General features: G+C 40.9%; 1 protein-coding gene across 11 annotated transcripts in view; it reads right to left on the bottom strand.

Annotated features, from left to right (window-relative positions):
* The window catches only part of FRMD4A (FERM domain containing 4A), a 560,227-nt gene that overhangs the window by 158,307 nt on the left and 380,046 nt on the right, over positions 1-21,874 (bottom strand). For all 11 annotated transcript variants that reach the window (XM_073229260.1, XM_073229261.1, XM_073229258.1 and 8 more), the window contains exon 2: positions 1,781-1,846. In XM_073229260.1, the coding sequence (XP_073085361.1) occupies positions 1,781-1,846 (66 nt within the window). The remainder of the gene's footprint in view (positions 1-1,780; positions 1,847-21,874) is intronic.

Here is a 21,874-nt window from a genome sequence, read left to right as displayed (position 1 = left end):
TCCCATTTTCTGAGGACAGATTGGCTGGCAGGCCATAACTTCATTGCTACATGAGGTCCCATTTACCGGTTCAGAGGGTGCCTGCTTTCCAAGCCTCTCACATTGATAGAAAAAAAAAGCATCTGAAACATACCGGACGGCTCACCTATAAACTCTTCATACTGATTCTTTGCAATTAAAAGCTCCAAATGCTTCATTAGCAACTTTCCTAGTTGAAGGATCTCGCCCCCACCCAATCCAAACCACACATTTGACTCTTAGTAAGCCTCTAAGTCTTGGAATCTAGCCTAATAAGGACATAAGCCAAAATATGGGAGAACCCCGTACACATGGATACATTAATCACAGCATTTACTGGTATATTATAAAAGGAAAAAACAAAAACCAAAAAAACCCAAACCTTAAATGTGCGCAAATGGGAGCATGATTAAATAATAATAGTATATCCACTTCTGGAATTTATGAAGCTATTAACAAAGATGACAATTTACTGTTATTTTGAAAATGCTAGTGAAACACGAAGTTAGGTAGAAAAATCAAATAGAATTAAACACATTATGATCACAACCATGTAAGAAATATAAATATGAAAAATGCTGGAAAGAAACCTGCTCAAATAAGAATAGCAGTTGAATTAGTGTGCTCAGATCATGAGCTTTTCCCTATTTTCTGTTTCCTTCACTCATTTATAATGCCTTTACAATTTAAATCTTATTAAAAGCATTGACTTTTTAAGTTAGCAAATTGAATATTTTCAAATGCAAATGGTATGTACAAGGGAACATGAGATGAGAGTATTTCTATGTGAATCTCTCGACTGAAGATCGTTTCCTCCAGTGGATGAGCCTGTCAGCATCATTTCAACCTACTGATGACTTTTAACTTCTTCATGGCAGAATGAATGAATGAAGAGGGGCACTGCCTAAGAATCTGATAGACATTTGAGAATATCAAGGAAATATAAGACTTGGAGTCACACAACAGATTTGGAAGTAAGTTAAGTCAAGTTTGGAAATTTCATCATTCATTAGGACTCTAAGTAAAATGATTTTTTTCAGGAGTAAGCTGTGCAAGAGTAGGATCTTTAACTCTAAGTACTGCTGACTTCTCTGACACTAATGTATTCTTACTTTGGGGATAGGGTGGTTGATTTCCTGTGTGTCAACTGACACACAGATAGATGTTCAATGGTAATGGCAATATTGACACATGGGCTGGAGCAAGGGTGACTCTTTGGGGATAGGGTGGTTGATTTCCTGTGTGTCAACTGACACACAGAGAGATGTTCAATGGTAATGGCAATATTGACACATGGGCTGGGGCAAGGTGACTCAGTCCTTGGAGGGAAGACAGAGCCAAGACATTGCTTCTCTTTCCTTATACCCGTGAAAGTTTGAAAGTAATGAACTGCTTCCAATTCTCTCTGGGCAAGGAAGGTGCCTAAATCAGTTTTAGTTGCAGGAAGAGTTAGAGTTATTTATGTTGTATTATAGTTAACTTCTTTCAAGCAGAAAGAATAGTTAATGGCAGTTGTGGAATTTCCTTTTCTAGAGATTTGCAACAATAGGTTAGATATACATCTGGCTTTGAATGCCTTAGACGTGGTGTACAAGGAAACAGAATGAACAAAAATAGCACTCACACACACAAAAATACCACAGTGTGTCCTAGTCCTTCTCTCATAGGTTGTAATAGAGATTTAAAATGTTTATATTCTCCCCGACTCCTCAGCTTAATCAATCTCAGAAGAAACTTAGAATGTTGGCCAAAAGTCATTTACCTGTACTAGGAGTTCCAGCTTCCTGTCATCAAGAAGATGTACTTGACATCGACGGCCCTCCGTCATCTAAGAAGAAAGACAAATGATAGTCACTGAGCATCTCATAATCTGACAAATGGTTAGAGGGTCCCCTATGCTGGACTCCACCAGACATATTCCTCTGGGCAAGACTTCTCCTGGGAATTGGGGCTATATAATGCCAACAAGTGGCAGAATTTTACATTCATTCATTCAAAACTATTTATTGAGCACTTTCTATGTGCCAGGTACAACTCTGAGAGCTGTGTGTACAACAGGACACAAAACAGGTCCCTATGCTCATGGATTCTTATCGGAGAGATGTAAAATAAATCAGCAAATATATGTAAGCATAGTATCAAGTGGTGATACCTGATATTCATGCTTTAGTCATCTTTTCATTCAATAATTTTATCACCATGTATTAGGGACAGAGTTCAGTATTGTGGTCTCTGCCATCTCTTGGCTTGTCCCCCTAAATGATCACCAGGGAGCAGACGACCACTTTCTGGCACCTGCACTGGGTCTCCGTGTCAATCACCTCCCCCTCCTCATTGATGACCTAGTCTCCACAGTATTTTCCCCTATGATAGAGGCAGCCTAGAACTGCTCAGAGCTAAACCTGAGCCCTAGCCCTTGTACCTTTCACTACTAACACCTCTGTGCAACTCAACAGAACGAGCACCTAGTCAGGCACTGGGAGACCCCAGTCAGGTCTTGGCCCCACTGGGTAATGGCTGCAAGATTTTGGACAAGCTTCTGTCCATCTCTGTACCCCAGTCTCATATGTAGAAATGAGTAGGGTGCTGGTGAATGATTAAAAATTGTCTTTCTGGAAGGAGAAAGCCTTCATTTGTAGCATTTGCTGTAGCCCCAGCATTGCCCTCAAAGGAAATCTCCTCAAGAACTAGGCTTCTCATACATGTCAGTTGGCCACACTCTGACCAAAAATTGTCCTGATGCACTCCACACATCTTCACAGTGTCTGAGTTTCAAACTACCATCACGACAACACTGACAGTACTTCCCACAGATACAACAGACATTAAAAACCTCAAGAGTGTGGATGATGGTATAGTAAAAGAATTAGGAAACCATGGATTTGGGGTATTTATTATCTTTGTTTTTAATATAATTTCTTTAACTCTAAGTTTATATAATATAGTTTTAACAATGGCTATGTCTTACTGTACCTGGCACATAAAATTCCTAAAATGGAACAACTGGCTCCTATAAGCAGGTATGAGCTGACTTCAAAACCACTGTCTGGACTGGAAGCCCCACAAAGTTTCTTCTGGCCCTCTCATTGTTATATTCCTTTGTAGCCCCACTGAACCCACCTTCTTTTTCCCCAGCTCCCTGCCACTTCCTGTAGATCAAGAAGAAAGATGCACATGGGCAGGGCCTGGCCTTACCTCACTGCAAAGCCATCTGAGTGCCTTCTCGTGAGCACTTTCTCCAAGAAAGATGGGGAAGCTAGCCTCCTGTCTTCTTGTTCAACAGGGATTATTTTCTATTCACCAGCATGTCCAAAGCTGTTATGAAGTCCTATGAGAAAATCCTTGTACTCCTTCCTCAAAAGAACCAACCCATTTTACTTCCATCAAGTCAGGCTTCCCTAGTTGTGGGGTCTTAGCCAAAACAGCATGTCCTGCTTAAACAGGGCTAGAATCAAAACTCTCAGGAGTCTGAGTTATAATGACTCAGCAGTGCCCAGCTCGAGAGAAATCATCAAGAAAAGTCTCACATACTCATAAGCACTCTAACAATGGTTGTTTGAAATACAGTAAAAATTAAGGAAAAACTTCAGTCCTAAGGTTTGCCATTTTGCACACGAAAGCCAAAGCAGGCAGCTATGGATATGAAAGAGGCCTATGCAAAAATCTTACTCACTCTTTGAACTTTTAGCTTCTGGTATTAGTTGCGTTAGCAAGAAAAGGGGCTCAAGTCCCATTAGAATCCATCAACCTTGTACATAGTAGGCATCTATCAGCTTCAAGAAATAAACAAATGACATTTACTATGACTAAATCATAATAAAAAGCTTCTGCACAGCAAAGGAAACCACCAACAAAATGAAAAGGCAATCTACTGATTGGGAGAAAATATTTGCAAATCATATACCAGATGAAGGGTTAATATACAAAATATATGAAGAACTCATACAATTCCACAGCAACAAAACCAAACAATCCAATTAAAAATGGGGAGAGGCTCTGAATAGACATTTTCCCAAAGATGACATACAGATGGTTAACAGGTACATGCAAGTATGCTCTATATCACTGATCATCAAGGAAATCCAAATCAGAATCACAATAATTCCACTTTACTGGACTCGATTTACCACTGCATGCCAGTCAGAATGGTTATTATCAAAAAGACAAGAGTTAAGTGTTGGTGAGGATGTGGGAAAAGGGAGCCCTTTTGTACTATCAGTGGGAATGTAAACTGGTGCAGCCACTATGGAAAACAGTATGAAGGCTCCTCAGAATAGAACTACAATGTGATCCAGCAATTCCACTTCTGGGTATTTATCCAAAGGGAATGAAAGCATTAACTTGAAAGGATGTATGCACCCCAAGTTCACAGCAGCATTATTTATAAAAGACAAGACAGGGAAACAACCTATGGGGCTACAGACAGAGGATGGATAAAGAAGGTGTGGTATATGTTTACCACAGAATATTCAGCCATAAAAAGAAAGAAATCCTGCCATTTCTAATATGCTACATGCATGGGCCATGAAGACCTTATACTAACTCAGAGAAAGACATATACTGTATCTTACTTATATGTAAAATCTAAAAAACAAAGCAAAAGCAAAACCCACCAAAACCAAATTCACAGACACAGAGAACAGGCTGTAGCTGTCAGAAGTGAGCATGGGTAAGATGTGGGTGGGAAAAATGGGTGAAGGGGATAAAAATTACAATAATTCATGGGACTGTCATGCACAGCAAGGTGACTATGGTTAACAATACTGTTGTATATTTGAAAGTTGCTAAGAGATCTTAAAAGCTGTTATGAGAAAAAAAAGTGGTATCTGTGTGGTGACAGAGAGTAACTAGACTTACTGCGGTTATTATTTCTAAATACATACAAATATCTAATCATCATGCTGTATTGTATGCCTGAAACTAATACACTGTAATGTTTTAGTCAATTATATCTCGAAGAAAGAAGAAAAAATTTTTACAAATTAAACATTTTGGATTTTTCTGGGGAAAAAAAATCCACCACAGTTATTTCAATCATTCCCTGACCTAAGTTCCATGAGAGCCACTACAATTTTAAATTAGACTAAAATATGTGCTGTCATACCAAAACATATAAATGATTCATTCAACATCAAATAAAACACCCACCAAAAATATCCATTTCCATAGTTGATAGCAACTGGATTGGCATTTGGATAAAAATTTTAGATATTCAGCAATTCAGTTCTTATTAGAAGGAACCTAAGGATAATAGAGTGAAAATTCTAGGAAGGAAAGTGTATATACAACCATCCAGTATATATTTTTGAAATTCCTCTAAAAACATTTTTAGGTTTGAGAAAATTCTCTGAAGTATGGGGGCAGGGGAGACTTTTTAAGAAATTCTTCTCATCCTTAGCATCTTAAAAAAATGAAGTTTTGGGCTTCATTTTATTTTAAAAGGTAAAGGATATAAACACACAGGAAAACTGGTATCTGAAAGATATTATTGTATCAAATGAAGTCTTAATTGTAGCAATAATGAGGTAGTGTATCATTTTCTCAAAATATTTCAAAGCGCACGGAGTGTGAAGCATCACTGAGTTCATACCCATACCTAAATGTTTACCCTTAAGTTCTCATTTTCTTCTGGAAAAAAAATTCTCATTACATTAAAAAAGGTTTCCTATTCTGGGTGTGTGCAAAGGAAGAGTGGACATCTGTAGCCGTGTCTGGCTTGCCAGGCATACTGAAATTTTCTTTTGAATGCAAAACAATTGTAAAATAATACTGCTTTCCTTGTTTTCATTTTCAGCTGCTCGGGCACAACTGGAGTGTTGGCATTGCCCTCAAAGGAAATCCTTTTAGAGAAAAAGGCTGCTTGTAGATGTCAGCTGGCTACCACGCCAACAGAAATAGTCTTTTGCTACAGTACGACTCTAAACCAAGCAGAAGCCTGCCAATGGCACTATGATTCTAAAGGGCATATAGTAACGTGTTACTTTCAAAGTAAGGTGTCTGTGCCATTTACCCAGCTTTGCTGTTAAGATATATGCTGGATCATGGAGGGTTGGCATAAACATGAAAACACATTAATGATACTAGCTTAACTCAGTGTAGCACAGTATGAAATGATACGTGTACTATAAAAAGGCAGCCAGTAAAACTGTCATGCATATGGATAGGAACTGGGAGGCAAAAATAAAACAGGTGATGTGCTAGGGTAGTAGGCTTATGGGTGTTTCCCCTCCACTACACCCAAATATTAATTATCATGTTTTTTTCCAGTTAAAAGATGTAAAAAAGAAACCTAGGCTAGAAAATAGGAAAATTAATGACAGAGTTTCAGGTCATTTGTAGGAAAGGGGTCTGGAGAAGCTTCTTTCTCAGCAACTTCATTTTACATTGTGCCTATGGTTTTTTTAAAATTTTCTTATCATTAATACACAATCACATGAACATTGTGGCTACTAGATTCCCCCCATTATCAAGTCCCCACCACAAACTCCATTGCAGTCACTGTCCATCAGCATAGTAACATGCTATATAATCACTACTTGTCTCCTCTGTGTTATACTGTATTCCCCATGCGCCCCACCCCATACTACATTATGTGTGCTAACTGTAATGCCCCTTTTCCTCATTATCCCTCCCTTCCCACCCATCCTCCCCAGTCCCTTTCCCTTTGGTAACTGTTAGTCCATTAGTCCATTCTTTGGTTCTGTGAGTCTGCTGCTGTTTTGTTCCTTCAGTATTCGCTTTGTTCTTGTACCTCACAGATGAGTGAAATCATTTGGTATTTTGTCTTTCTCCGCTTGACTTATTTCACTGAGCATAATACCCTCTAGCTCCATCCATGTTGTTGCAAATGGTAGGATTTGTTTTCTTCTTATGGCTGAGTAATATTCCATTGTGTATATGTACCACATCTTCTTTATCCATTCATCTACTGATGGGCATTTAGGTTGCCTCCATTTCTTGGCTATTGTAAATAGTGCTGCGATAAACATAGGGGTGCATATGTCTTTTTCAAACTGGGCTGCTGCATTCTTAGGGTAAATTCCTAGGAGTGGAATTCCTGGGTCAAATGGTATTTCTATTTTTAATTTTTTGAGAAACCTCCATACTGCTTTCCACAATGGCTGAACTAATTTACATTCCCACCAGCAGTGTAGGAGGGTTTACCTTTCTCCACATCCTCACCAACATTTGTGATATTTGTCTTTTGGATGGTGGCCATCCTAACTGGTGTGAGGTGATATCTTATTGTGGTTTTGATTTGCATTTTCATGATGATTAGCAATGTGGAGCATCTTTTCATGTGCCTGTTGGCCATCTGAATTTCTTGTTTGGAGAAGTGTGTTCAGATCCTCTGCCCATTTTTTAATTGGATCATTTGCTTTTTGTTTGTTGAGATGCATGAGCTCTTTGTATATTTTGGATGTCAACCCCTTATCGGATATGTCATTTATGAATATATTTTCCTATACTGTAGGATACCTTTTTGTTCTATTGATGGTGTCCTTGGCTGTACAGAAGCTTTTCAGCTTGATATAATCCCACTTGTTCATTTTTGCTTGTCTTTCCCTTTCCCGGGGAGATATTTTCATGAAGAAGTTGCTCATGTTTATGTCCAAGAGATTTTTGCCTATGTTTTTTTCTAAGAGTTTTATGGTTTCATGACTTACATTCAGGTCTTTGATACATTTCGAATTTTTTTGTGTATGGGGTTAGACAATGATCCAGTTTCATTCTCTTACATGTAGTTGTCCAGTTTTGCCAACACCAGCTGTTGAAGACGCTGTCATTTCCCCATTGTATGTCCATGGCTCCTCTATCATATATTAATTGACAGTATATGTTTGAGTTAATATCTGGACTCTATTCTGTTCCACTGATCTGTGGCTCTGTTCTTGTGCCAGTACCAAATTGAGTTGATTACTGTGGCTCTGTAGTAGAGCTTGAAGTTGGGAAGCAAGATCCTCCTTGCTTTATTCTTCCTTATCAGGATTCCTTTGGCTATTCGGGGTCTTTTGTGGTTCCATATGAATTTTAAAACTATTTGTTCCAGTACATTGAAGAATGTTGTTGGTATTTTGACTATATTAATTCTTCCTAGCCAAGGGCATGGAATGAGTTTCCATTTGTTATGTCCTCTTTAATTTCTCTTAAGAGTGTCTTGTAGTTTTCAGGGTATAGGTCTTTCACTCCCTTAGTTAGGTTTCTTCCTAGGAATTTTATTCTTTTTGATGCAATTGTGAATGGAATTCTTTTCCTGATGTCTCTTTCTGTTAGTTCATTGTTAGTGTATAGGAAAGAAACAGATTTCTGTGTATTAATTTTGTTCCTGCAACTTTGCTGAATTCAGATATTCGAGTAGTTTTGGAATGGAGTCTTTAGGGTTTTTTATCATGGGTTTTTTTTTAGGTACAATATCATGTCATCTGAAAATAGTGACAGTTTGACTTCTTTACCAATCTGGATGCCTTGTATTTCTTTGTTTTGTCTGATTGCCATGGCTAGGAACTCCAGTACTATGTTGAATGAAAGCGAGGAGAGTGGGCATCCTTGTCTTGTTCCCGATTTCAGGTGTAAAGCTTTCAGCTTCTTGCTGTTAAGTATGATGTTGGCTGTGGGTTTGTCATATATGGCCTTTATTATGTTGAGGTACTTGCTCTTTATACCCATTTTGTTGAGAGTTTTTATCATGAATGGATGTTGAATTTTGTTGAATGCTTTTTCAGCATCTATGGAGATGATAATGTGTTTTTGTCCATCTTTTTGTTGATGTGGTAGATGATGTTGATGGATTTTCGAATGTTGTACCATCCTTGCATGCCTGGGATGAGTCCCACTTGATCATTATGTATGATCCTCTTGAAGTATTTTTGAATTCAGTTTGGTAATATTTTGTTGAGTATTTTTGCATCTATGTTCATCAGGGATATTGGTCTGTAGTTTTCTTTTTTTGTGGTGTCTTTGCCTGGTTTTGGTATTAGAGTGATGGTGGCTTCATAGAATGAGTTTGGAAGTATTCCCTCCGCTTCTATTTTTTTGGAAAACTTTAAGGAGAATGTGTATTAGGGCTTCTCTAAATGTCTGAAAAATTCAGCAGTGAATCCATCTAGTCTGGGGATTTTGTTCTTGGGTAGTTTTTTGATTACCAGATTACCAATTCAATTTCGTTGCTGGTAATTGGTCCATTCAGATTTTCTGTTTCTTCCTGGGTCAGCCTTGGAAGGTTGTATTTTTCTAGAAAGCTGTCCATTTCTTCTAGGTTATCCAGTTTGTTAGCATATAGATTTTCATAGTATTCTCTGATAATTCTTTGTATTTCTGTGGTGTCTGTTGTGATTTTTCCCCTCTCATTTCTGATTCTGTGTATGTGTGTAGATTCTCTTTTTTTCCTAATAAGTATGGCTAGGGGTTTATCTATTTTGTTTATTTTCTCAAAGAACCAGCTCTTGTTTTCATTGATTTTTTTTCTATTGTTTTATTCTTCTCATTTTTATTGATTTCTTCTCTGGTCTTTATTATGTCCCTCCTTCTGCTGACTTTGGGCCTCATCTGTTCTTTTTCCACTTTCAATAATTGTGAATTTAGACTATTTACTTGGGGTTGTTCTTGCTTCTTCAAATAGGCCTGAATTGCTATATACTTTCCTCTTAGAACTGCCTTCGCTGCGTCCCACAGAAGTTGGGGCATTGTGCTGTTGTTTTCATTTGTCTCCATATATTGCTTGATTTCTGTTTTAATTTGGTCGTTGATCCATTGATTATTTAGGAGCATGTTGTTAAGCCTCCATGTGTTTGTGGGCCTTTTTGTTTTCTTTGTACAATTTATTTCTGGTTTTATTCCTTTGTGATCTGAGAATGTGGTTGGTACAATTTCAATCTTTTTGAATTTACTGAGGCTCTTTTTGTAGCCTCGTATGTGGTCTATTCTGGAAAATGTTTTATGTGCACTTGAGAAGAATGTGTATCCTGCTGCTTTTGGGTGTAGAGGTCTGTAGATGTCTGTTAGGTTCATCTGTTCTAGTGTGTTGTTCAGTGCCTCTGTGTCCTTACTTATTTTCTGCCTGGTTGACCTGTCCTTTGGAGTGAGTGGTGTGTTGAAGTCTCCTAAAATGAATGCATTGCATTCTATTTCCTTCTTTAATTCTGTTAGTATTTGTTTTACATATGTAGGTACTCCTGTGTTGGGTGCATATATATTTGTAATGGTTCTATCCTCATGTTGGACTGACCCCTTTATCATTATGTAATGTCCTTCTTTGTCTCTTGTGACTTTCTTTGTTTTGAAGTCTATTTTGTCTGATACAAGTACTGCAACACCTGCTTTTTTCTCCCTATTGTTTGCATGAAATATCTTTTTCCATCCCTTCACTTTTAGTCTGTCTATGTCTTTGAGTTTGAAGTGACTCTCTTATAGGTAGAAAATAGATGAGTCTTGCTTTTTTATCCATTCTATTACTCTGCATCTTTTGATTTGAAATGCATTCAATCTATTTACATTTAGGGTGATTATCGATATATAGGTACTTATTGCTAGTTCAGGCTTTGGATTCTCGGTTACCAAAGGTTCATGGGTAGCTTCTTTACTATCTAACTTGACTCACTTATTATGCTATTATAAACACAGTCTGATGATTCTATATTTCTCTCCCTTCTTTTTCTTCCTCCCCCACTCTTTATATGTTAGGTGTTTTATTCTGTACTCTTTGTGTTTCTGTTGACTGATTTTGTGGATAGCTGATTTTATTTTGCATTTAGTTAGTATTTGGTTGGTCTACTTTCTCTGCTGTGGTTTTATATTCTCTGGTGACAGCTATTTAGCTTTAGGGTTACTTCCATCTAGAGCAGTCCCTTTAAAATACACTGTAGAGATGGTTTGTGGGAGGTAAATTACCTAAGCTTTTGCTTATCTGGGAATTCACTTAATCCCGCCTTTAAATTTAAATGATAATCTTGCTGGATACAGTATTCTTGGTTCGAGGCCCTTCTTTTTCATTGCATTGAATATATCATGCCACTGCCTTCTGGCCTGTAACATTTCTGCTGAGAAGTCTGATGATATCCTGATGGATTTTCCTTTGTAGGTGGGTGATCTTTTTTGTCTCTCTAGGTGCTTTTAGTATTGTGTCCTCGTCTTTGATCTACACCATTTTAATTATTGTATGTCTTGGTGTTGTCCTTCTTGGGTCCCTTGTGTTGGGAGATCTGTGGACTTCCATGCTGTGAGAGACTATTTCCTTCCCCATATTGGGGAAGTTTTCAGCAATTATTTCTTCAAAGACACTTTCTATCCCTTTTTCTCTCTTGTTCTTCTTCTGGTACCCCTATAATGCAAATACTGTTCCATTTGGATTGGTCACACAGTTCTCTTAATATTCTTTTATTCCTAGAAATCCTTTTCTCTCTGTCTGCCTCAGCTTCTCTGTATTCCTGTTCTCTGATTTCTATTCCATTAACAGCCTCTTCCACCTCATTCAGTCTGCTCTTAAATCCTTTCATTGTTTGTTTCCTTTCTGTTATCTCCCTCCTGAATTCATCCCTTAGCTCTTGAATATTTCTCTGTAGCTCCATCAGCAATGCTGTGACTTTTATTTTGAATTCTTTTTCAGGAAGATTGGTGATTTCAGTTTCACCAAGCCCTCTCTCTGGTGTTTGAGGGAGTTGGACTGAACAAGGTTCTTCTGCCTTTTCATGGCAATGGGAGTGGTTGCTGGGGAGTGGTGCATGTGTCATCTGGGAGAACAAAGTCCCTTCCTGCTTGCCGGTCGCCTTTCCTGTCTCTGCTGTCTGTACTGGACAACTGCATGCAGGGAGCAGCCTCTGGGTTAATACCCTGAGCTGCCATGGGTGGCACAGCCTTCGAGATGGTCTAGGGCAATGGCGGGGTTCGCAGGCCAGCAGCCCGTGTTCTGCCGCAAGAGCAAAGCCCTTTTTTGCCTTTCGGTCTCCACGCCGTTTCCGCTGTCTGTGCCTGTGTCTACGTTTTTAACATATCAAATAAAATTAATTAATTTACAAATGAGAATTACAATCATCCCATAGGTGAGAGTTCCAAAGATTAAAGGTCTGTCTCCTTCTCTTCCTGCAGGCAGAGTTAATGGGAAGCCAGTGGTGACCAGAAGTGGTTCAGGGAGAACAGACTCTTAAAAGGGGGGGATTTATAAATATTTGTGCTTGAGGGTATCCACCTTCCACAGCCTGAAGTGTTCCTGATGGTGGAGTGCAGCAGGGGGCTCCCCCCTCAAAGGCATTAGTGAAAAATAAACAGTAACTAGCTAATCAGCAATGACAAACTCCCTCAGACAGGATTTCCAGATGCTTTCCATGGAGAGGTGCAGGGTACAGAGTTTAACACATGAGAAAATGTGTTTTCTTAAGAATATTTTGTCTTCAAATTTAAAATGAAGAAAACCCCATTTCAATACACTTCTTATTATCAACGTTTTCTCTACATACTACCTCTCTCCCTCCCTCCCCATACTCTCTGTCTTCCCCCCTCTGTTCACCCTCTCTCTGGGCCACTCCTTGGCTGTCCTCTCCTCCCCGCTCTCCCCCTCACCCCACAATTGGTATTCTCTGGTATAAACGTGGATGGAAGAGCTCTGAAGAAATAACCCCAGTTTCCACTGCAGGTAACTTTTTAGAGAAATCTAATGCAGTTGTACAAATGACTACAGGCTAAGTGAGCCAAAACTTAGAAAAACACAAGGTTTTTAAAAGTAAAAACTAAAACATATTCAATTAACACATTACCATTTTATTTCCTGAAGCTAATTTATCCTTTACTGTTACCCCTGAGACCATGGGAGGAGGGAGGGGTGTCAGGAGGGCATGGGAGGAGATGCTCAGAGCAATGTTCACAGGCCTGCAAAAAAAATGGTATAACCTGGTTACCACATGCCTACTTGTTTACATCTCTGTACATAGTAAGTTATTGAGCTGTGATTCATGTTCACTCTACAGCAGTAACTTCATGAGGCAATAAAATAAGAAACATTAAAGAGTCACTATGATTGTACAAAATGGAGAATTAATATTTCAAAATTATCAGTACTCCCCCAATCAACCTGAAGTCCTATCCTTTAAAATGTTATCAAACAGAAAAGTTCCAGTTTCAAAAGCATCTAAACCAAGGCTCAAACATGGAGGCTGAAGTCCTACAGCACATCCTCTCTGAGCACGGTCCCTTTCACCATGGGACAGCTGAAGGGTGCTCGTGCGTGACAGCAGCACCCAGAACACCCTCTGACCCAGGCCGTTCTGTGGCTCAGAAGGAAATTCCAGAGACGTGACAACTTCCAGTGCACTCGCTCTCATTGCTCCTGCACTCTGGGTCACCTCAAGGCGTCGCACCCCTCCCTCCGGTTTCCTCTTTGGACAAATGAAGGCCCAGTGACCCTGCTGGGTACCAAAAAGTCTCAAGATCAGAAAATTTCAGCTACCATGAAGCTGTCACCTCCAGAAGATGAATGAATTCATATTGGCCTCAAGAAATTCAACCCCACAGCTAGAAAGGACTTTAAACAAACTAAAAGAACATGTGTCCATTTTCTGCCCAAGTTTGACCTGTACCATGGGAACTGCAGATAAAATAAGTTATTATAATGTAAGATTATAATAATGGCATGAGGGGCCTTTGCCCAAAAACTTTAAAGGTTAAAGGTATATTATCCATTTTTATTCTAATTCTTCCCTGATTTATCTCAAGCTTGCTTTTTTTGTCTTTAAATGACATATTAAAATAAGATGATAGTGGGCAGAAAGGATACACAAGCTACTAGACACTGGAAGTCTGATTAAGAGAGAGAGACCTTGTCTCTATTTTGCCTCATGACCATTCACAAAGTTTGCCTTTGTCTTTTCCACGAGTCTCCTGGATTTAAAAGGAAACACACAGGCGTGTCCCTGAGGCTGTTGGCTGCTGAATACAGTTGTAACTTATTAAATCCAGAGGGAAGAGATGGAGCACATGGCTCCATAAGAAACAAATTCACATGGCTATGCAAGGTAATACAAACATCGAGAGTCTGTGTTCTTCGAGGTTCAGCTCTTGCTAGGTTTGCATGTGACATTGTAAGTGGGGCTGGGGTTTTACTGGAGGACCTTTGGAAAGCACATTTTTGTGCGGCTGCTGCTACTCAGATCTCTCCCTCTGCTTAAGCAGAAGGAAACTGCCTGTTCTCTGGCAATGAGGGAGGAAAAGTGGCACTAAGGGTTTGGGGACAGCTAGGGTTGCTGTGTCTGGGGTGGACAGCGTTGGTCCCTGACTGCTGACTTCAACACCACTGCTGTGTGTGATTAAGCCACAAGTTCTACAGAACAATCCATTTCAATCCTCTCCATATAGTATTGCAAGGCAGAGGTTGAGGAAACATTAATAACCAGTTTCTGGGCCTAAAGTTCAGAAGATGAGTGGGCCCAGACAGGTAAGAGGGGAGGACAGCCAGCAAGCTCCAGCAATAGCCTGATGTGATTGCAGGAAGAGGAACTCCCCCTCAAAGCTAAGCCATAGGGTGTGGGGAAGAAAGGCTATTCTTTTACCTTCTAACAAGACATTGCAATTTGACAATGAGCTACTGACATGGAGTTTGGACAGGTGAATCTCAGGTGTGCAAGGCCAAGGTCCAGTTGGTACATTTCAACCCAGGGCCAGAGCCTGATAATCGTTCTCCCATCTGAGTGCCAACCCTCTGATGAAACAGTTGGGAGGAAGTGGGCCCTGGGAGAGCTGGGTGCATGGGCTCAGGAGTTACACTGCACCACGGTCACTGTAGTGAGCACAGAGCAGTAGCTCACTTCAGTTAATTTCCCTACATGCAGTTGAAGCGTCCAGGCTCCTGGAAGGCGGCAGTGCTCTGCTTACATTCTAACTAGAGTGACGGCTGAGCCACAGTAACTTAACTGTCACACCTGGGTTCTGCCACTGCTAGAGTATCTCTGAGACAACAGTTTCTTTACTCTGGGTATATTATTAAACACAAGCATTGACACTCACCCACTGGCAACACATCTGCAGGCTTCTGCTCTCTACTGAAGCCTGGGATCCTCTACACATTGGGTACTGCAATTGGAGCACTGCATTCTCTGAAGATACAGAGATTTAATCCTACTCAGCCCTGTATTGTATTATTATTAGTTACTTGGAGAGGGTCAGAGAAAGGCACAGAGCCTCTCCTTGTAAGAGGAAGCTGTAGGGGCCTGAATAGAGGCGGGCTGGAAGTAGAAGGTGGGAATGTGCGGAGAGAGACTCCTGAGCAGATGTGCACGGAAGACCTCAGGGAACAAAGGCCTGAGGAGGGGATTCCTGATGTGGCTGTAAAACAACACCTCCTCTTCATCATGCCCTGTTGCTACCATTCGTGAAAGATGAGCATCTGAATGTCAGAAACCACCCCTCTGAGAGGTGACCTCACCTCACCAAGTCCAGCTTTTCCAGATGCTCTTTCCATACCCCAACCCAGACCCTCAGCCCCCAGACTTGGCCATTTGGACTTGAGCATCCTGTTCCTCTGAGGGCCACTCCCCTGCCTCAGGGCCTGGCCCATGCTGTGCCTTTGCCTGGAAACACGTTCTTCACCCATGGACTCAAAGGACCAGCCCTACATGTCTGCTCTGCCATGCACACAGCCAGGTGCTAGAGACACAATGGTGACCAAGAGAGCCACTGTCCTGCTTCTTCAAGGCCGCTGGCTTGAGGGGAAGATGGGGAATCACTTTGGCCCCTCATCTGGGCTCAGCTTTCTGACACACTCTTTGTCCTCTTCCAGGGGGATTTTCCCGCCCTGTCTGGCGGCTATCCCCGGGGACCATGCAGGCCCTATGTCCTCCCTGCCATCCTTCCCAGGCCACCTGCTGGCTCACAGAGGGTGGGAGGCTAGCTGGGGCACCTGACTGCCCAGGTGTGCCTCTTCTCCTGGCTCCCCCAAGGGCAAGCTGGGGGCCACCCTCCACAAGGCCCGGCACCCTGCAGCAGAGGTGGCCACAGCATGGAATGCGAGGGCTCCCACGAGGACTGTGTCAGTGCTACTGAAGCGCAGAGCTCTGCAGCTGCCAGGGAGCTGCTCAATCAGTTACCTTCAGGCATCTCCAGGCAGGGAGTGCAAAGCTCCTCTGAGCAGGGGCATGAAGAAGGCAACAGACAGTGTCCTCCCACCCCTGGGCCTGGCTGAGGCTCCAGCTCTCTGTGCTCTCTATTATTTCTCCCAGTGCGGCAGGCTGGTGAGGAGGTAGTTCACACAGGCTTCAGCTGGTGGCTGTCCCAGCCATGAGCCAGTACATGGCCCTCACAGAGCAGAGTTCCATGGGGTGCTGGTCATATGGCAAGGGGAGAGTTTGCCCAGAGGGGGCCTGGAAGCCCAGGTCTTTTCCCCAACAGCAGTGGCTCCCAGAGTTAGCCTGTGCTCGCTGGCAATCATCAAAAGAGCTGATATAAGGAATACTGGGGCCGGCCTACAAAAGGAGGTTTGGGGATGTCAGCATATGACGCGTGGGACAATACTGGTGTGGACAAGAACTGCCTGTGGTGTGAGTGGAGGAGACGAAGTCCTCCTTACACCTGTCTTTCTTGGTAGGTTCAGGGTTATTCTTACACACTGTTCACAGCACAGGTGTCCATGCAGACCAGGTGGCTGAGTGAGGGATTAAGCCCCCAACAAGCAAAACATGCAAAGCAGCAGCAAGAACCTACATGCCCCCTAACCTCCCACTGTTCTCCTTAAGGTGAGAAAGGTGAAATAAAATAACAGCCGTGTCTGTCAAAAGGAGTTTTGGCTTCAGGACCTTAGTGACAGTTTTTGGGTGGCATGAAGATGCTTTACCCCAAAGAAACACAAACATCTACCCTTGACTTTGCTTTGATGACTGTACTTGGAATTTCTATAGCCTAAAAGAAGGACTGACGGGTAGTTGGACAAGACCCTGGACTGTTTTTAGAAGTTCAGAAAAGAGATAAGGTTGAGTCTATGGAGCTCAAAGAACAGCATTTGCATGAGATGGAGACTTTAAAAGCAAATTTGATAACATAATAAAAACAAACAAAAATATGACATAATAAAAATAAAAGTGAGGGAGGAAGTGAAGATTGAGACATCCGAAGAACGCAAAGTATCTGCATGGAGAACTCCCAAAGAAGAAAGTTTGTGATTTTCATACAACATATACAATGTGTCAAGGGCACAGTGCATTATACATGTTATATACAAATAAGAGGAATATTTTCAGTGGGTCACAAATTTATAAGGACAGAATTGGAAAACTAAAGCTGAGATTCAGAACAAGACAAGTCCTTAGACAAGACTTGTCTAAGGACAATAAAACAGCCTTACAAAATGGGTTTGAAACAAGCAGGGCAAGGAAAGCAATGTTTTCATTGTTTGCAGCCAATGGATTCTCCTGAAAAGATGAACTGCTGAGCTGCTCAGTTCCTGCTTTGTTTCAGCTTTCTTAGCCAAGCAGGGAAATGGCAGGGCTAACTAAAGAAAAAGGACATAAGCTAACTTTATCTCTTTCCCCAAAATAAATTCCATATGGTTCATAAAGTTAAATATTAAAAATAGATAGGTAATTATTTATTAGACCTTTCTAAGCATCAAAACAGTGGATGAGCCAAAAGGGAAAAATGTAGATTTGACAACATTAAAAATAATTCTTAAAAAAAAGAAATATTACTCCACAGAGCACCATAAGCAAAAAGAAAAAGCAAATGCAAATTTTGGGGGGCAATGATGGCAACTATAAGAGGTTAATACCATAAAGGTAAAGTTATTTGATTAGCTACAAATTAATTAGAGGACTACTAACGCCCTACAGGAAATAAAACTAAAATGCAAATGGCTAAAATGTTTCTGTCCTTTGACTCAGTATGTTCTCTGCCAGAGAAAAGATCTACCTCTCTCTCTAGGAATCTAGGGCATAGTCTAGTGATCCATTCTAGTGAAATAAGAGAAATGCAGTTAAAGGGTTATATGTAGTCAAGTGTGTGTACATTCAGAAGTGTTCATGGTACATTATTTATGTGCCAGGCATCTTACTAGATACACAATGATGAACATGGTTTTGTTCCTCTACCTAAGGAGCTTTTATGTCCAAAAGAGGAAATATTCAAGTTAACAGGCGATCACAGTATAATCTGTGTGACAATGGGGTTCATATAAGATGCTCTGGGACAAGGGGCAACCCTACCTCACACCTGGGTCAACTAACTAGTCAATACTCAGGTGAGAAAAGTGGTATCTGAAGAATGGGACATCCAGCAGAGGCAACCTGATGTACGAAGGCCTGGCATAGGAGAGAACATGGCATGTTCTGGAAACATCAGCAGTGCAGTAGAGCTGGAGCACAGAGTGCTGGGTGGATGAGGAGCAGTGAGACATACAGCAGGAGAACCCTATTTATGCTAACACGAAGGAAGAGCAACCATGTATCCAATAGTCTCAGGATGGCTAAATCACTGATTAAATAAATATTAAGTGGCTACTGAACATTGTTTTCAAACCAATTTAATCTTAACTGATGCAGAAATGAGGAGTCTGGAAAGAGAGTTTTAACTGCAGGTATTGAGGCTCAGTGCTTAAGAAGATATACAAACACTTGGAAAGTGTAAATAAATACTAAATATAAGCTGTCTTTCTCAACATCTGTATTACTTCCAATGATTTGTGGCCAGACACAGAAAGTGTGCTCATCAACCTTAGAGCTGAACAAGAGGTTTAGATGGTAACTTCAAATTTTAAAAGTTGGGATCATACTGTTTACAGTTTTAGGTCCTATTCTTAGTTTATATGTTAGAAGCGCAGCGTCCTGAATAATAGAATTAAGAGGTCTACCACCTTCTACTATGGTTTAACCATTTCTGGAAATCTGTGTTCAATTCTGAACATCATATTTTATTTGGAAACAGAAGAACAGGAACAAGGCCAAAGAAGAGTATTGAGACTGGGTAAAGATCTGTAAACCATGTCTTCTCAGGACTGATGGAAAAAATGCACACTAGCCTAAACAGCAAAGGCACTATTGTAGGGTAATCCTGCAATGCATTTTCCATGTCAGGACACTTCTCTGAGAGAAAAGGGAGGCTATCATTGACTCCACGTAGATAACAGACTGTCCTGAGCATGCCTGGATGTGGGGACTTGCTAAGTTGGTGGGAGAAGGACTCTGCTTTGGTGGGCAGAAATGGAATCAATGAGAGGAGTTCCAGAAGACACATCTGAAGGGATGAACTTTCAAGCAAGCATCAATGTTTAAAATGGAATGGGTTGCCCCGTCATCACTGTAAGTGATCAGGAAGGGGCCAGAAACCATTAGCCAGGAATGTTGCAGAAAGGATTTCTGAACTCCAGGGGGAAGTGGCAAAGACACAATCTAACATATAAGCCATGGATATACACACACACCTACAGATGAGAGTTCCAAACAAATGCACTCATTCTAATAACTCATGTATTTACTTAAAATGCTTCCTGTTACAATATTACATGTACTTTGATGAAACAAATATTCACAGCATCCACTTACTGACTGGTAGGCATAAAATACATTGTTCTTTTGTGTGTATGTATAAAGATGCTATCAAATGTTTATTTAAAATGTAATGCTTTGTGGAATTGTTAGGTGTGTCTGTTGATTTGGTATTCATGTATTTGATAAACAAGAACTTCAGCGAAAATTTCTTGCTAATGTGAATTTGCCTGTTTTGCTCCAATGTCTTATTTAAACTGTCCCTTTACATAAAAAAAAAACTTCTTGAAATCTTTGCTTATGTTGTTATCAGTGGGATGATATAACACAACCTGCAACTATGGGTCTTATCAAGCTAATAGGTTATCACACTTGTATTGTAAATACTCTGTTGACATTAAAATGACACATGTGATCAAAAAAGAATGTGATGACTGTCATAATAGGCATTCAGTAAATATTTTACATGAATTAATATATATTCAAATAACATATCCTTACAGATAATTTCAAGGGCAATCTCAGACTATAGATACTAAGCAATTTAATTTGTATTCAGTGAGATATGTTTCAATTTGCCTATTCTGCAGAAACATATACCCAGACTGAGGTACAGGAACACATGCATTCATTGTATTTATATTATCTACATGACTACACATCAAACAAGCAGAACTGCCATCAATCTGCCATCAATAGTAGAAGCATCTAGCCAGATGGACAAGAGAGTTGAAACAATCCCCCTTGTATATTACTATAGTAAAATTCTCCTTTACCAATGCTGATGTGTGGGGTAGAAAATAGCATTCTGTATCATCTGCAAACTATTGGAATTCCATCCTTAGGTGTTTTGTGACTCTTGAAGCATAGCGGGAGAAAGGCCACCTGAGAAAGTGGCATGGCTCCCCAGGCCACGTGCTTTCACAGAACATGCATGGGATATGAAGCAAACCCTCATCTTCATGCCTGAGTACTGGGGTGAGCGCCCCGATGACAAATCCTACCTTTGGGAGGAAACACTCCAGCCCAACAGCTGACCCTTCTGAGACTCAGGTTTAAATTAGACCAAGTTCCCAGTGTCATTACAGCAGAGCCGATCTGAGGACCAGGGATGTCTTTGATCTGGAAAGCCACGGTCCCTACAGGCTGGCCCCAGCTCCAGCAGGCAGTAGCAAGGCCTCACTGCTCACCGGCCCACAGCGCCCCATTACAAAGCTGCAGGGAGAGCTCAGGAGTCTGCCCAGCTTTTATAGCTACCTTTGACATCTGTGCAGGGCTGTCCATCTGGGCTGGAGGGTGTTTACATAACCAAGTTCTCTGGAAAGGATTCTTCCAGGGCCTCTGGCAGGGACTTCTCAGGCTTGTTTGAGCTATGCTGGCAGCCCCCTCCTTCCATTCATCTTATTGGTCAGCTGTTCTGGTAAATTACCCCAGAGGCCTCCTGGAGACCTGTTCCTGGGGCTCCTGATACTGCTGCCACAGCACATGGACAGGACAAGTGCCCAGAGCGGCTCCATTTCTCCCTCAACACCTTTAAACATGGGGGTGGGGCCATAGGTGGGGAAAGGAGAGGGGTGCAGTGGGAGAAGAAGAGGATTCCAAAACCAAAGGAGGGTCCCCCTCCTCCCCAGCCCTGGACTTTATGGAAAGGCTGTCATAGGAAATAACACACTTGCCTTCAAGTGCAGTGGCCCTTTGGCAAACGGGAGATCTAAAAATATCCAGGGTGCATAACATTAGTGAGCAGTTACAGAAATAAAGATGTTATATTGTATCTGTTAGTCAAATCAAAAACTCTAATTGGACACAGAACAATTTCTCAAAGCTTTCTGCAGGAGGTAATTATTGTGTTGACTACACACAGAAAATACCGGTGAAATGGAGCCTACTGTTTGGGCTGTTTTCAAGGGAGAAGGAATGAGGGTTATATTTTTGCCTGTATCAAAACCAATTCTATTCTGGCAGGGTTCCAGATCTTTCCTCTTTCCCAATTTAACCAGTAACACTGGTGCTAAATGGTTTGCATGTGTCATTCCAAACCCTTTGGTAACCGAACTTCAGTGTATTTTCATTATGTGTGCCAGGAAAGACCCAGAGATGAGTTTGTGGTTAGGTAACTGTCTAGGGGAAGCCAGAATTTTAAGTCACAATAAATAAATGAAGAAGGGGTAATGATTACATTTTATAACCTTCACAATGTCCAGTATGGAGCTTTATATTACAAAAGTGTCTCAGTAAATAGCACTGATTGAAAGTATGGAGTTACAATTCTTGATTGTGGGCATAGTTTCGTGGGTATTGTCAAAACTTACAAGAGAGTACACTTTAAACTTACCAGAGTGTACACTTTAAAATTGTGTGGTTTATTGTATGCCAGTGGTCCATCAATAAATGCACTTAAAATA

The sequence above is a fragment of the Manis javanica genome, chromosome 2 (genome assembly GCF_040802235.1).
Source record: "Manis javanica isolate MJ-LG chromosome 2, MJ_LKY, whole genome shotgun sequence".
In the NCBI taxonomy this organism is placed as follows: Eukaryota; Metazoa; Chordata; class Mammalia; order Pholidota; family Manidae; genus Manis; species Manis javanica.
This window is presented reverse-complemented; position numbering and strand designations above follow the sequence as displayed.